We start from the raw sequence: 15,204 nt of genomic DNA on the forward strand, positions 1-15,204 counted from the left end.
CGGTTTCTAAACGTGCCCACAGCTGACAAGCAGGGCACGACACCGACATGCAGTAGGTAAAGGATTTGAGGCGGCGTTAGATCAGGTTAGGCTAGTACATGTTATGCAAGCACAAGCTCCTTCTGAGCAAATACTTTTTCGTTCCCACAGTCCAATGCATTGCTCTGCTTTTGGGCTGTGAAGCAGGACAAACTAGTTCAAGAAAATGTGTATCCCATATTAGTCTGCGTCGAAAGCACGGTACGCGATTGTTAATTTTTTATGCCTTTTTTATTTTCATTTGACCAAAATAAAAACATTGCGGCCAGGAACCTATTCCACTAACCTGTTCTCAACAGCATCTCGCCATAGCCACGAATATTTGTTTTACTATGTCATAATATGTCATGCATGTAACGTTTGTGTAAAGAAGTAGCCGAAGTTATACCACGGTGCCAACGTCTCTTTATTTATTAACATTACCAAAAAGAAGCCACAAAAACAAATAAGGAATAGGGAAAAACTAAGGCCCACTGCGTTTAATGCATGAATAAAAATCAGAAAAAGAAGGTTTATATTTGCCCTTCACGCCTCTTATGGATTTTGCATCTTGTTTAGAGCTGAAACTTCAAGCTTTCCTGCGAACTTTCCGTTTTGTCCCTCCAGTGTAAAAGTGATGCTCTGCAAACTGGCGTTCCCCGCATTGAGTAAACGGGGAGCGAAAAACCAGGACGTGAATTCGATATTTTTTTTCTAACGCCCACGGCACATATACCCAAATAAAAGCACACGCACGTTCTAAACCACAACAACAATGAATGCTCGCCAGAAGACGGTGGCGACTTATCCCGAGTGAAAATGTCTCGCATTTGAAGAAACGTTCGCGCGATCGAACGGAGTGTGTAAGGCGCCGTCGTTCAATTCTAAAACCCTGGGAGTCTGCCAGAGACATATTCGCGAAACGGGGATGGCGCGAAGTGAGAATAGACATTGTGGAAACTTCGCGCATATCGGAGACAAGCTATAGTGCGGGCGAGTTCTTTTGCGAAAGCAACCGCTTGTCCCATATTTCATTACGCACCGTTATCCATTTCTGAGTTTCCGGACGTTTCTCCCTCCCCCCCTCTACCCAACGTGATTTCGTGCATTCTGGGTCACAGCGCAGTAAATCTCGAAAGTGACGTTAAATGCGGCGCGAGCACGTCAGGGCTAGCTGGAACTCTAGAACTGCTACATTAGCGCGGCAAAGTATGATTTATATCATGCACTAATACAACCTCGGTTATCAGCTGTCGTTTCTTACTGTCGTTTGTGGCGGTCGTTTATGTCTTCATGTTCTTCCGGGCATTGTTGAAGCTGTGATTCCCAGCAATGGACTTACCCCACTTCCCTTGCTGTTAAAGCGCGAGGGAAACGTAAGGAATATATTCATAAATCGGGAGAATGTTGAGAGACAGACACAAACAAACAACCAGAAAAGAAAAGGGAAGCACGGGGAAGGCGGGAGATGGAAATTCAAGACGATGAACAAAACGAGAACAAGGTAAAATCGGAAGGCAACGTTTCAACAAGTGGACTTGTCTTTTTCAAGGCGACATAGGCTTTATCAAGGCGACATATGCTTTAAAGCATATGTCGCTTTGAAAAAGACAAGTCCACTTGTCACAACGTTGGCTCCCGCTTTTACCTTCTTCTAGTTTTGCTCGTCAACCAGAAAAAAAGAAACACATAAGCATGCTGGCAGAATATATTAAAGAACATATTGGTAAGATCGCCGGGAGGTTTGTCAGAGCGTGAATGCAAGCTTTAACAAGGAGAGGAGAAGGATCTCTGCAGTCACCTCCTTTCTCTCATTTTTTGTACGGCTATGAGTTGTTCAAACACATTGATGCAACCATAGATTGAATATTACACGGGCCTATACATCCACGAAGCATACTGCCTATTAGCTGCGTAGCGTGGAGGCACGACTGCGCTAATCTTTCGTCCTGTTTGCTGCACAAATTATATATTAGCCTTCATGTGTCAACTAACTTGCTGTTCAGCAAAATATCTACTTAATATGAAATCGTATATTCACGAATGCACCGATCATTGATTATTTCCTGTTAGTACTGTTATTTTCGTTTCATTTTTTAAAATAACTATTGTGCAAGGCTTTTGATCGGCGGCATTTTTCAGTTAGGTACGGTTACTCGTCTGCAACATTTTGCTCCAAAGCCTTTCGTACCAGCCGAATTCAGCCCCCAGCGACATTCTTTCTTTCGTTTCTTTTTATGTAACATTTCTAACATTTGCAGCAATTGAAAATGCAATTGCGGCGCAGCTTCTGCGTCCTTTAATTTTTCGGTACCACTTCATGTCCATTACGTACTCGTGCTCATCAGCTGCATGCCTCAGCCAAATCTCAGGACATAGAAGACGGACACGAACTGCTGAAGCTACTTCTTGAGGGCCGCAATGCTTATTACCAATCAGATACTTCTACTTAAACTAATGCGTAAAGCTTCTGATAAGGGTTCTAAAGGTATGTCACCCAGTATATGTAGTGTTTAGTCCTTTCCAGTTATTCAAGCTCGCATATGCAACGTTATATTACGTATATTTACTAAATATTACTCCTACTTACTGCGTAGTTGCTTTATTGAAAATTGCCACCATGAATCTATAGCTTTATAGTACAGCAAATCTAAGGGACAACTTCACTAATACTTATCCCGCACACGCCTTAATCGCCTTTATCTTTTTCCTGCAAATGTTGCCTAGAGATTTCTGCTTCGGATGCCTTGAACTGTGCTCGATAATTGCGTTTTCCTTCCTAAGCATTTGATGTTTCCTACTTACAGCACGTATCAGCTGAAATTAAGTCCCCAGAAACGTGTCTCTATTGTTCGAGTTTAGACTGAAGGCACCTCTATAAATGTACTCATGAGGAATAGGCAAATTAGAAAGGCGTCTCATTATCAAACCCTGATGCTCACTTCAAGATGAAACGGCAGGGAAAAAAGCGTATGCCATTCTGGCAGCTTATGCACCAAGGACAGCGAAGCTGTAGAAACGAGTTTTCACAACCTTCTTAAGGACTAAGGCGCGATGTCGCAATGTTCGGGGGCCCTGCTTGCTGGTACATGGCCGTGATTTAACACTGTTCATCGATTTTACCAACTTACTAACGTTTAGCTGACCTCTAATGGGTAGCCGGTAGAACACAAGGTGCGAAATAAAAATTTCGTATTACTGCTTAAAAAGACACACATATAAGATAATATCTATTTGGATGGTATACACGCAAGCTAACTTTTATGTCATAATAACAGATCAGTACGCTTCAAAGGAAACCCGTACCTCCGACACACGTTACCATGTATATTCAGCTGGTATGGACCACGCAGTTTTGGAAAAATGTCCGTTATAAGTTGCATGTGCGAGGTAATATAAACACGCCTTGTTTAGCAGCGCAGATGTTCCTGAATAACTCAGCCCCGTCATTTGGCATTCAGTAAGTGACAACGCCCAGTTTTCGTATGCCACCATTTCCTAATACAGACCGTTAAGCTGTCAGAAGTAGGCTCATCAATCTTCATTCGTGAGACTATGGCGTGAATGCTTTGTGTACCCATAAACAGTCTTCTTTTTGTGACGTTTGTTCCTTCTTTCATGCGTCGTTTTCGGTGACAGCACAGTGTTTACATATGCAAGCCACTCTGTCGTCTCAAGAAGCAAGCTGAAACATTGCTTAAAAGTTTGACGGCTAGTATTCAAGGAAGAATAAACAAATACAGAAATCACGCAAAGCATACCGAACAAATAACGAAAGGAAGAAAAGAAATAAATAAACAAGGCGATATGATATAGTCCGTAGTGCAATTCCAGCCACGCGTATGAGAGTGCGAAATGTCCTCGAGACGATTCTGAAAAGCGACGTTTCTTTATTTATATAACGACATTGCGCCGCAGACCCCTAGGTCTCAGAAGTTGCTACATGAATGCCAAAGCAAGCAGTTTCAAAACTGAGCACTGATGTACCCGGCAAAAATAAAATGTTTGAACCAAATGCAACGAAGCATCGTGCCGCTCTTTCGCCGGTGGCACGTTCAAAACGACGTTGAGAAGCCATTCTCTGGTTGTAGCCAAGGAAACTACAGGTTGGTTTGCTTGCTGACACTGCTGCGCTCTTCAACAGTTAACAGCAAAGCTTCAAGAAGCCTTCCTAAATTTGGTGGAGGTGCTCGAATGTCTCGCCTTGCCCTGGAACTTCGCATGTTGCCCGCTAGTTTTTCCAACGCTACGAACGACAGCAATAATTTTGATTAATATTAGCTTTTCTTCGTGTCAAAGGTCAATAGTGTCCCTGACTACGTAAGCGCCATGCTGACTTCTGAACCTGCGTATGTCACCTATCGCAACAGGACATTATGCGTATTTGTGTGACATAACTTCAATATCCCTCTCCGGATTTTGTGCCTTTCTACGTGACAGGACGATGTGCTTTTATCCTTTCTCACTTGAGGTGTTTTTACTTGACTTTTCGTTTCTTCGCGTTTAACTGCCGTGGCCTTTAACTTGCTCTGTCATGCGTTTGGCGTCTAGAAGATAAACTATATGAGCACTATGCAAAATAGAAGTGAGGCGTGCAGACAGGACACAAGAGTAGAGAAGTGGACAACACGAACGCCGACTATCAACTGAAGGGAGCACTGAGGCGAAAAAAGAAACAAGACACAAACCTCATGTGCGCATGCTCAGGAATGGTAACACCACGTGTCAATCGGGTACACTTGCCGGTCTACGTGAGAGATAACTGTTAAGGCACTTAATCTCTTCCTTATGTAAAGTAATCGAAGGCTGACTCACGCACGCACTTCCACCATTATAGATATGCCATGCCTCTACCATAAGACGCGTATCTTCAATCTTATGCCTGTGCAATATCGCGCATTCATCTAACTCTGGCGTGCAGCGTACCTGTCTGCACGCCTTACTTCTATTTTGCATAATGAATCCTTACCAACTAGCCCAGCTTTCTGTCGTTCTATATGAGCACATCTTATCAGCAAACTCTATTAAGTAAACGGCAGCTTCATGCATATAAGACCCATTTTTTTGTGTGTTAAGAATGACGCATTAACAAAAGCGCCAAGAAGCTTAACCTGCCCTCGTCGAAATGACGCTTGCAGCAGGCCAACTTAGGCGGTAGTGGAGAGTGTTTGCGCTTGCCCTTCGTTCGCGTGTCGGTTGTCTCCAAATTTGCGTGCATCATAGTAAAGCTTGCTGTGCGCAGAACGAGCTATGCCCATGCTTTTCTTGAAATGTTCGCCTCACGTTCGCCCCATAGCAATATTTTCTAAGCCTATAATATGATATAATCTTGTAGGAAACTATTTCTCAAAGCGTTTTTTCTTCTCGGGTTTCTCGTCAGGGGTGCTATTTTCTTTGCGGCTTGCAATCCACTGTTGCAGCTTGAAACAGAAATGGGAATCACCCGGGATCATCGTAGACCACCCCCCACCCCCCCCCCCCAAAAAAAGAATTAATTAAGGTTGGTTACAAGTCAAATTTGGCTTTCTGTAACGTTCAATGCGTTTTTAAGTAGTACTTTGATGGCGCAGCGTGTCTATAGCGCACGAAACTGCGCAGTTCTTACGCGACAAATAGCAGCGACGCTGTGAATGTTATTTTGTTCTTATTATCTCCCACTTGATGGTATCCATTGCCTCTTTTTCTATTGCCTTCGTTTTATCACGTTGCTAATGACATTTTTAGTCGTCATATGTCAAAACTCTTGCGGAAGCGTGGTTGCTAGTACACTACTGTCTTCGCATGCTTCTACAACAGAAGTTTCGTCGTGCTGCAGAAGCCGAAGCAAACTTCAATGATGCCGCCAACAACAGCGTTAGCTCACGATGGATGACTTATTAGAACTCTTTAAAAATATGCCCTGCTATTACATCGTACTGCGCCTAAGCAGCATCCGCTTCTCAAGTTTGCTATTTATTGAACATCACTACACGCGTTTAAAGATTTGCATTGACCCGATGAACATGTAATGAATTCTCAGTGCCGGCTACTGCCGCCCTCATCGTCATTCATCATGCCTGTCTCTCTCCGTCTTCAGCTTTCTCCGGCGTGTAGCAGCTGATGAATGGAACGCACTTCAGGCCGACCTCTCAGTGCTGTTTCGTATGAATAAGGGGCTGCTGTCGGTGCGTTGTTTAGCGATCGATGAGTACAATCCCGACTGAAAAATATTAAGTAAAAAAAATGTCCCTAAAGTTTGATAAAGCTGTCTCTTCCGAGCTGGTTGTATTGCTCCGACGACATTGTTTTTCTCCTACTCTTCTGTGCCGGCTTTCTTGCGAAAAACGCACATGAGGTTTGCGACAAAAATTGCTGTTCCTCCAAAAAAAGTCGTTCTTTTTTTTTTTTTTTGACGAGGCAGAATGACAGGTACGGAGGTTTTTGTAGCGCAAGATGGGCGCCGCGTTCAAAATACGACGAAAAGAAATATCTAGGGTTGCGACAATTTATGGTCATGTTTTCTCATTCAAGCCGATATCTCATTTTATACCACTTTGCTCGTTCATGGCTATATCTGAAAATACCACCAAGACGGAGCAGGACAGGCACAAATGAAACCACACCTGAAAGTTCCGTCGGTCCATATTTGTCCTCGTGGTCCTCAGGTTCCCCCTTGACAGCACTGCACTATGGAACTCCTCCCACATAAGTTTCGCTTAGTGAAACATACTTACAAAAAGATTCCATTTAGGAAGTAAAGTTGCACTAAGTATTTCGAAGCTTAGCGTGTTGCCATTTTGTTATATCACTCTTACTATCATTCCACCTAAGTTTCAGTAAGTCAGTGGAACATCCTCATCTCATTCCCCATAGTTTCCACCACCTAAATGAAACAAATTTGCTGAAATGTTCCGCTTACCTGGTGGAGGTTATGAACAACAATATTAAGAATGCATGAAATCCCTGAAGTATGCTCGAAGCAACCCTCATTCGGCCCCTGTTTCTTTCCCAGTACTTGCTCGCCGTCTCACGCCCACGCTGACTCGGCGGCGTCAAAGACAGCCGTGCTTTGAGCTATAAGACAAAGCTGCACGGAACTACGCCCACACGGCGTAGCACAAGAGGACCTCGGCTGTCACGTGAGTAGCCGAGGCGTGCGCTCTCAAGGAGCCCGGATGAAATTAACTTCTGCGGAGAGCCCTGACCGCGTGTTCTCGTCCTGGGTCTTGGCCGGATGAAGAGCCTGCTGGCACGAAGTGAGTCGCCAACTCCCGCTACCGAGCGTAATCACCGTAATGCGGGGGGAGCGTGCGTCGTGTTTTCGGCTAAGGGCTGAACAAACAGCAGTGGTCAGATGAATAAGGAGCGTGAGTGGTGGAGAGAGGGGGGGGGGGGGGGAGAGAAGAAAGAATTAAAAACCATGTCAGCCAGGAAAGCATCTCGTTGGTTAGCCTACGCTGGAGAAAGGGAACAGGAAAATATTAGAGAGAGAGAGAGTAAGGGGAAGGTGGTGAAAGTGCACACCCGCGAGGACAGTTCCACGAAGTCGAAGGACTTCGTACAAGCTAGCCGTTTTCACAAAAGCAGGAAAGCATCTTCATTGTCTTCTGGGCCTGTGATAGGTTGGGGGTTGTGTTCCAGTATAGCGTTCTGTATGGACAGTGGACAATCCTCCATTCGTCGCGGCGCATTTGACATTGTGTTTTCATGTCAAATCGAGGACAGTGTCACAATAGGTGTTCTATCTTCTTCTCGTAGCGACAAACAACACATACAGCCACTCCAATTAGCGCTAAGCTCTCGCGAAGGCAAGAGCGAAATAAGTAGATCGCTTACGGGGGGAAAGAGAGAGAGAGAGAGAGAGAGAGAGAGAGAGAGAGAGAGAGAGAGAGGCAGCAGGCGACAAAGCAGACGTGATAAGGTGGATACATTGGTGGTAAAAGTAAATTAATAGCCCGGTTTCAAAACACGCGTGGTGGACCGATCAGAAATTTAGTACAGTTTATGCCGCAAGCGCTCGCGTATGGGCACCTTGTTCACTATAAAACTAGTAAACCAGACACTTAACTACTCTTCAGTAGGTAACGCAAGCAGCGAAAATGCATCGCCGGAAGTTTCCCGTCATTTCTTTTCAATGTCTGCGTTAGGCTTCCTGTTAACTTCTCTTCAGGTAACAGACAAACGAAATTCCCGCTACAGGCTCCCGTGTGGCAGCCGAAATGTCAGTGAACTTGCTACTAGTTTGATTAGGGCTTGTCTTCGTGTCTTTTGGCAATACCTGTTTTTCCGGCCAGAATGGTTGCTGTCAAACTTTGGATTTAAAGTAATAGTACTTAAAGGATAGGGAAGATGAAGACAAGGAGAAACCTTGTAGAAAACAAGAGATTTCGCAGAAACATCGAAAGAAGCGGAAAGAAAAAGTAACGGCAAACGTGACGAAAGAAAAATAAAGGAATAACAAGTCAGAAATTTGGTATACGAATAAAGAGCAAGGGCTGGGTTCGGCGAACCACTGCGAAATTTAGGGAAGAAAGATAAATGTCAGGGTTAATAATTTCGGTGACAGGGGAAGAAAAAACGCACTCATTTCACGAAAGTTCATCGACAGAGTAAACAAAAAATATCAAAACAGAATAATTAGAAAATGAACACAGAGAAAAACAAAGGTGACATGGGGGCATGGCAAGTTGGAAGGGAAGCTGGTAATTAGCAAATTAATGAGCTTGATGACACAAAGGGTTGCGGTGATTGACCTCGCCAGAAGCTCGTGAGGTCCGGGCAACCGTGCGGGTTCATTTTTTATGACTGCGAGTAAGGAATGTAGCTCTGGTCCGTGTTCGCAATTTCGTGTTCGTGTTCTCACCGAAGAAACGTATTCCTTTAATTAGGATAAATGTACGCCTCGCGTTTTCTTGCACAGCGTCTAATTACCCGCTTTACGAAAGCGATCATTTCTCATAGATTCCAACATCTGCTTTGAATTGGCGCAATTTCTATTTCGTCAAAAGGAAAATGTATTTCTGCGTCGATAACAGATTGCGCGTTCAAGATCGCGGTCAATGAACCCACATTATTTTCGAGGTGTGTACCAGGTGTGTTTTTTTTTTGATACGGGAAATTTTAGAAATTGTGTTTGGCAGATGACACAATGCTAAACCTTGAGCTAAATTACTCGATGAGGCGGCCATTACTTATCTTAATACCCCATTATCGTAATTATCTAATTATCATAATTACAATAAGTAACTTTTCAATTCCCTTCGTCATGTCTTTAGGTGCTGCAACCTTGCGGGGATGGTCATTCCACCCAAGCGAATTACCTTCATGCGTGCCTTTGCCACAAGTCCCAGCTGAGTTCACCTTTGCTCTAAATGCAGCTCGTGCTTGCAGCTGTTGACTTACAACGTGGCAAATTGCACCGGCGCTGTCTCGCCCTGGTAACGGCAGGGCAGCTCGTTCCTCGTAGCACTCCTCTTCTCATTACGGCGCGATGGCGCAATGATTACACTTGCAGTGTAGACCCGGCACTACTGTTAGCTTTAGCAACAACATCACGACGCGATGTTGTTCGAGTGAAAGTTACGTCACCTCGTTACAGAGCGGTGGCAATCTATGATAATGGGACGAGGGGCAGATGGGTGCAAACAGAAAGGCATTCGCTGTGTGACTGTCTGTGCTGGCAGGCGCAGGCGTTGTGCCTTCCACGCTAGAGGATAAGGTCACTGCTGTACTCCGCATCCCTTCTTGTCGCTGCTCTGTGCTTACTTACCTAATAGAAGAGTTAACGAGGTGGCCCCTCTTGTTCACTGAACGTCAGCACTCCCACTTCGTATGTTGACACAGCGGCCACGAAGCCAGACCCTGCTAAGAAATCGCCGTGACTGTCAAGTTCATTTCTCTTATGTGACACTTGTATACTGTGTGCTGCCGTTTATTTTGTTTAGTTTAGTTATGTTTTGAAGAGCTGCATGCCATTAATAAATCGCCGGGGGTCCAGGCACTATACGCCGTTTGTGAGAGCCGTGGTAAGAAAATCGAAAGTTATACCGGTAGCAAAGCGCACGTTCTTCGATTTCGTTTTTCTTTATTTGCGCCAACCAAATTGAAAATACAACATATCCTTGCGAATAGAGCGAGTTCGAAAATATCCATCATGATGAGCGCGCACGCAGAACACTCTTTCAAGGACATACATCTCGTGTGTTTTCGTATTCTATCTCTCTCCCTTTTTTAAAAAATTTGTTAATTAGAAATTTACCTTACATGTGACGTAAAACGTGTTAAGCATGCGATCTAAGCTGGTTTTAATGCGATTAAAGGCTTAAATGAGGATGGATTGGCGTGGGGGGAAACTTGCGCACTGACTGAGGAGAAGGAGGGCAAGTGAGCATCACAAGGCGGCGATGAGCCTGGTGGTTTGAAGGTGAGGGGAAAAACAAGCAAGGGGGGGGGGAGTTCTGGAGAATAAAAAGAAAAGTATCACTTCCCAGAAAAGGCTCTGAAGAACAAGTGGAAACGTCATGTGCCCTCGGGCTTGGGAAAAGCGACAGCGCTGGCTCAGGCACTCAATGTGCCCAACGTTCTTATTGTTCATCGTTGCTCCATCAGTAGCGGCAGCAGCGCGGACGCCAGCCAAACGTTAGCTCCGCGAGGTGGCCTCGGAGGCGTGCGCAGGATGTTGCTTAACGAGCAACGTCGCAGTGCGATATAGCATGCGCCACAAATTTTACCCCTGCGTCGTAAGTTTTTTTTTTGTTGTTTTTTTTTTTCACGGACGACTGTTGGAAGTCGCAACTGGCGATAAGCGTTGGAGCAAGGAGGCTCGCTGCAGCCTCACTCACATGCCACCGCCGGCGGCGCTTGTGCTTCGCCAGATCTGCTCGTAATAACACCAGTGATGCACGACAATGGAGTTGTTCTATCTATGTGGCCGTTTGTGTACGCGCGCAGCCATGTGTAGTCTACCGCTGGGGCTTCACTATCAAAACACCTGCGAAAGAGGCTCAGAGGATAGGGTGTCCTGCTGAGCGTGAATCCGCGGTATCAAGTCTAGGCACCGGTAGTGCCATTCTTACGTGAAAAAACGTTCGAGTAATTGAAGTCATTGCATGTTGAAGAGCCCCTGGTGGTTTAAATTAGGTTTCGTCTTTTACGGCGTCTCCTATAGCTCAGGTATGCCTCGTATGCTAGATACTATGAATGAAAACACTTTTTGGGTGCATCACTGAATGAAAGAGTATTTACAAGTTTTTTTTTTGTGAGATGCAGTTTATCTTGACACAGTGAGATCGTTAAGCGTTATCTGTCACTATTTTCGTTTTTTCTAGATTCGCTGTGGTCTCAAGTTTCTAATTACTCTGATTGGTCATGCTCAGGAGTCATGGATAAGTGGTTCCTGATTTTGTATTCCTTGGCAGAAATATTTTTATTAGTAACTGCTAATGAAGGAATGTTTACACAATTCGCTCAAATATCTGACTCTTGCAGGCTCCCGATAGGCCTCCTATATAAATAAAACATTCTCTTTGACACCTTATTTAGATGCCCCTATGCAGCGATGTTAGGAAGATTGAAGAGCTTGATGCTGTGGACGCTTAAAATGGCAATACGTTTAGAACTTTACTATTGTGAAAACATCAGAATGCTTCATCCAGCAGCGAAAATCAAGTGCGCGCGATCCTTTATCCTTTCTTCAATGGTAACGAAACAGTTGCGAAAATATATACACAGATAACGTCATTCGCACATAATGTTAACTAAAATTGAAGTGGTAAGCCTCTGTGTGAAGGTTCTTTGTTTCAGGCTTGCTCTCATAGAAAGCTTTTAAACATATACGGAACTGCTTCAGTTCCGATTTCCTGTGCATATTACGGTACGTAACATACGTACTAAACGTATTACATTACTTACAACTATAGTATTAAGTTTTCTTTTAACTGAACACTTGTTGTTTCTTTTAGCTATGTTGTGTTCGCATTTCTTGCCACAAAGTAAGGTGCTCGTGACTTGCGCACACCCTATTAACCTTGTGGAATGTTGTTCATTTCATTAGCTTGCGTCCCTAATTGAAAACATAGTGAAATCACTGTAAATTTCGGTGCCTCTGCTACAGACGCGTTAGCGGCCTACTATTTAATTATTCAAATAGGTTGCCGCAAGTTCCGAGAAGCAATATTGCATCGTTAAGCTCAATTAGTTTTCCACAGTTAGACGCCTGAGTAGCCAGTATAATTTAATCTTTCGCTGCTAAATGAAAGGTACTTTCGTTCAAATTGTTTCAGAGACTTGTACAACGAAATCGATCCTGTATGTCGCACGTACTCGAATAGGCAACACGGAGTTCTACTCAACCTCCAGTTTCCTATTAAGCTGCAGCTACATATGACGCGTGCTATCGGCGTAGCTCTGCCGTGTCTTCTAAATTCGGCGCCCTATTTCAAACAGCGAAGTACCCACGATGTTCTAGCGGCCGAAACTGGCACTGTCGTATTTGTGTTTGGACTATTTTTACTTCATGTTCCCGAAGTTCGGCCTAAAATATACAAAGTGGTCGTCGTGCATTCATGCGTAGATGTGCCAACGTCTCGCGAGGTCACGGGAGAAAAAAAATGAGTCAGATATGCAATCTAGGTGGTTTCTGATTTCGCGTTCTCGTGACGCAGCCCTCGTAAATGCCAACTAAAAAGGAGCTGGATGAAGAGTTAAAGAAACTTTGCAACCGTCGTGTCTGGCGTACCACAACTAAGCGTATTGGATATATTCGCGTATCTTCATGTTCATCTCCAGTGTCATTGTGGAACCTCTGAAAGGGATTCCTATACCGTGCAGGTAAAGTCTCCTGCAACTGCCACATGTGGCAACTAAACTCTTCGGCAAAAGGTGCCATTGTTTTTAGTTTCTTACTAAGGATTCCTTTAGGGACCCGTGGCTACCGCCATTCTGAGCTCTGTTGGCGATCCAAACCATGGGCAGTAGGGCAAAATCACGTCGTATCTTCTACGAACTGGACAATGGCCATGCGCTCCGGAGTCAACAAAGAAACGACGCCTCGTCCCGGTCAGTGAGCACTTCTCCCGAGGCTAGACTCATTTGGATTCAGCGTGGTGGGCCGCGCCCTATTCGATAAGAGGTGAGAGAGCGGCAAGTCGCATTATCATACGGCTCACGACGAGCTGTGCATATAGTTTCGGCACTCAGCCATTGGCCTTTCCTCGTGGCCTTTTTAGTTTTGCGTATGGGCGGCGTTTTTCTCACGTCACATTGTTTCTCGGTGAGATGGGCCTGACGCTCTGATTGGCGACGAGCTCAGAAAGAGCTTCATCGCCGGCATTGAGGTTCTTGAGAAGACGCGTGCATTGATTTACTCATGGTTACGCATGCCATCCGTCTATGCCAGATGCAGATGCGGGCAGTATACACGCGCACGAATGACCAGCGAGGAAAGGACACTATAGGAGGAACAGGAATTCCTTGGCTACTTAATTATACAACTTATTGAAATCTGCTTGCCTGTTGACCGACGAGATATTGCGCGTCCTCTCCTCGGCCTTCCTCAAGTAGTCTGGTCTCGCACTGTCGTAGAGGAACAGTAACTGGCATGCAGGTCGCTCGATGCAATGAAATCTTTGCTACGTCTAACACTTACACAAGGCTAGGTCCACATGGGGGCATGTTATTTCCCTATTTTAATGATGGACAACCGCACCTTTGACGCCTGCGACGGCGGTGAGGCAATCGCACGACTGCTTTGCATTTTTCGCGCATTAGTAAATGGAGAAAATGGTGCTGCGTACTGCGATAGAGAGACCATAGGAGTAAGTGGCCACTGTCGGAAGACGAGATTAGGACAGTAGTCGCACGACTCACAACTGACGTCTGCGCTAACGTTTGCTAGTGGGCTCGGTCGTTTTCTACGATCGCCGGATCGACAACGTAGGCTGTGACAATGGTGCGTGTCCTTTGTGAACATCACTTTTCCTTCCTTGCCTTTCATCTCCACCTCTACTCTTTTTGCCCATGCAGAGTAGCAAACTAGGGACCTTTCTAGCTAGCGTCCTTGCCTTTCCTCTCTCTCTTCATCTCTTCCTTCCCACCAACCACTGACTCACTCCTCCACCTGGAGCTCTCTCTCTCTCTCTCCCTTCTCTACACCTATAGCTGAATGAAAACCTGGAACACACTTAAAACCATGGTTCACGCATCCGTATGGCCTGTGAAGCATAGTGAGAAGAATGCTGCGCGGTTCACAAGAAGCTTATTACCGTGCTCATCACTCCAGCCATCCGCGACTTCGGTGTTTTCCCTTATTATGTACCGGCTGGACGTGGTAGTTAGATGAGAACCTCATATACTGTGCCTACTGGGCAAAGGAACCAGGCTGTGAAATTTCATCTCGTCTGTTAGCCGTCTCTAAAAGGATGTGGGTGTCTCCACTGAGCCGCGCAGTTTTAATTTTTCGTAGCTATCTTCGCTTATAGCGCACACCCGCTAATCGCGGTGTACCGCTAACGTTGTACGGGGATCAGCATCGTGCACCTGCATTTGTCTTCATTTCCAGCTGTAGGCAAATGATGAAAAAAAGGTTAAGAAATTAGGATGTGGCTTTCAATAGCCGGCGTTAAGTTTTCATTTCGCGCTTCGTTTCATGCGTATACAGCCATACGGATGTGTGCGCAGTCGTCCAGTACTTTGTTGTTAATCCGAAATTATTGGCTGTGTAAATCAGCTTCCGTTGCATCATTACTTTTAGTGAAGTTAATTTCAGGCTTTCTCAATATATCTTTTGCGTAATCTTATCATTTCCCGCTAATTTAGCTTTCTTCACCCTCATCCAATCCAGCATAGCGTGTCAGGAGTTAAGAGGAAAATGCAGCAACGGAAGATTAATGCTGTGTCCCTACGCAGTGTATGTGCACCATCGTAGAAAGAAATCCAATCCAAATAGCCCGATTCTTAGCCAATCCGCCATAGTGGGTATGAGCCACTCGTAGTACCAACCAAACCAACTAAAGCTGTGGGGATAATCTCTGTATCACGTCAGCGGTTTCAGTCTCATCGCATTCCTGACTTCCTAACCATATTTGAGGCATAATTATTGGCAATTGTCTGAGCCTTACGATAACTTCAGCAGAATTCTTCGTCAGATAGTATTTTTCCTCCTGACTCTGTTTGTGTACGCAGAGCACTTCCAGCATCCTGAAATTCGAG

At 44.9% G+C, this 15,204-nt stretch overlaps 1 protein-coding gene across 4 annotated transcripts in view; it reads left to right on the top strand.

Annotated features, from left to right (window-relative positions):
- Positions 1 to 15,204, top strand: part of LOC135906551 (uncharacterized) — a 478,731-nt gene that overhangs the window by 439,249 nt on the left and 24,278 nt on the right. For 2 of the 4 annotated variants that reach the window (XM_065437999.1, XM_065438002.1), the window contains exon 2: positions 7,010 to 7,253. The exons of the other annotated variants lie outside the window; for them this stretch is intronic. In XM_065437999.1, coding sequence (XP_065294071.1) covers positions 7,232 to 7,253 — 22 coding nt within the window. In that variant the 5' untranslated portion in view covers positions 7,010 to 7,231. The remainder of the gene's footprint in view (positions 1 to 7,009; positions 7,254 to 15,204) is intronic. 4 annotated transcript variants of the gene reach the window in all.

Source organism: Dermacentor albipictus, chromosome 9 (assembly GCF_038994185.2).
Source record: "Dermacentor albipictus isolate Rhodes 1998 colony chromosome 9, USDA_Dalb.pri_finalv2, whole genome shotgun sequence".
In the NCBI taxonomy this organism is placed as follows: domain Eukaryota; kingdom Metazoa; phylum Arthropoda; class Arachnida; order Ixodida; family Ixodidae; genus Dermacentor; species Dermacentor albipictus.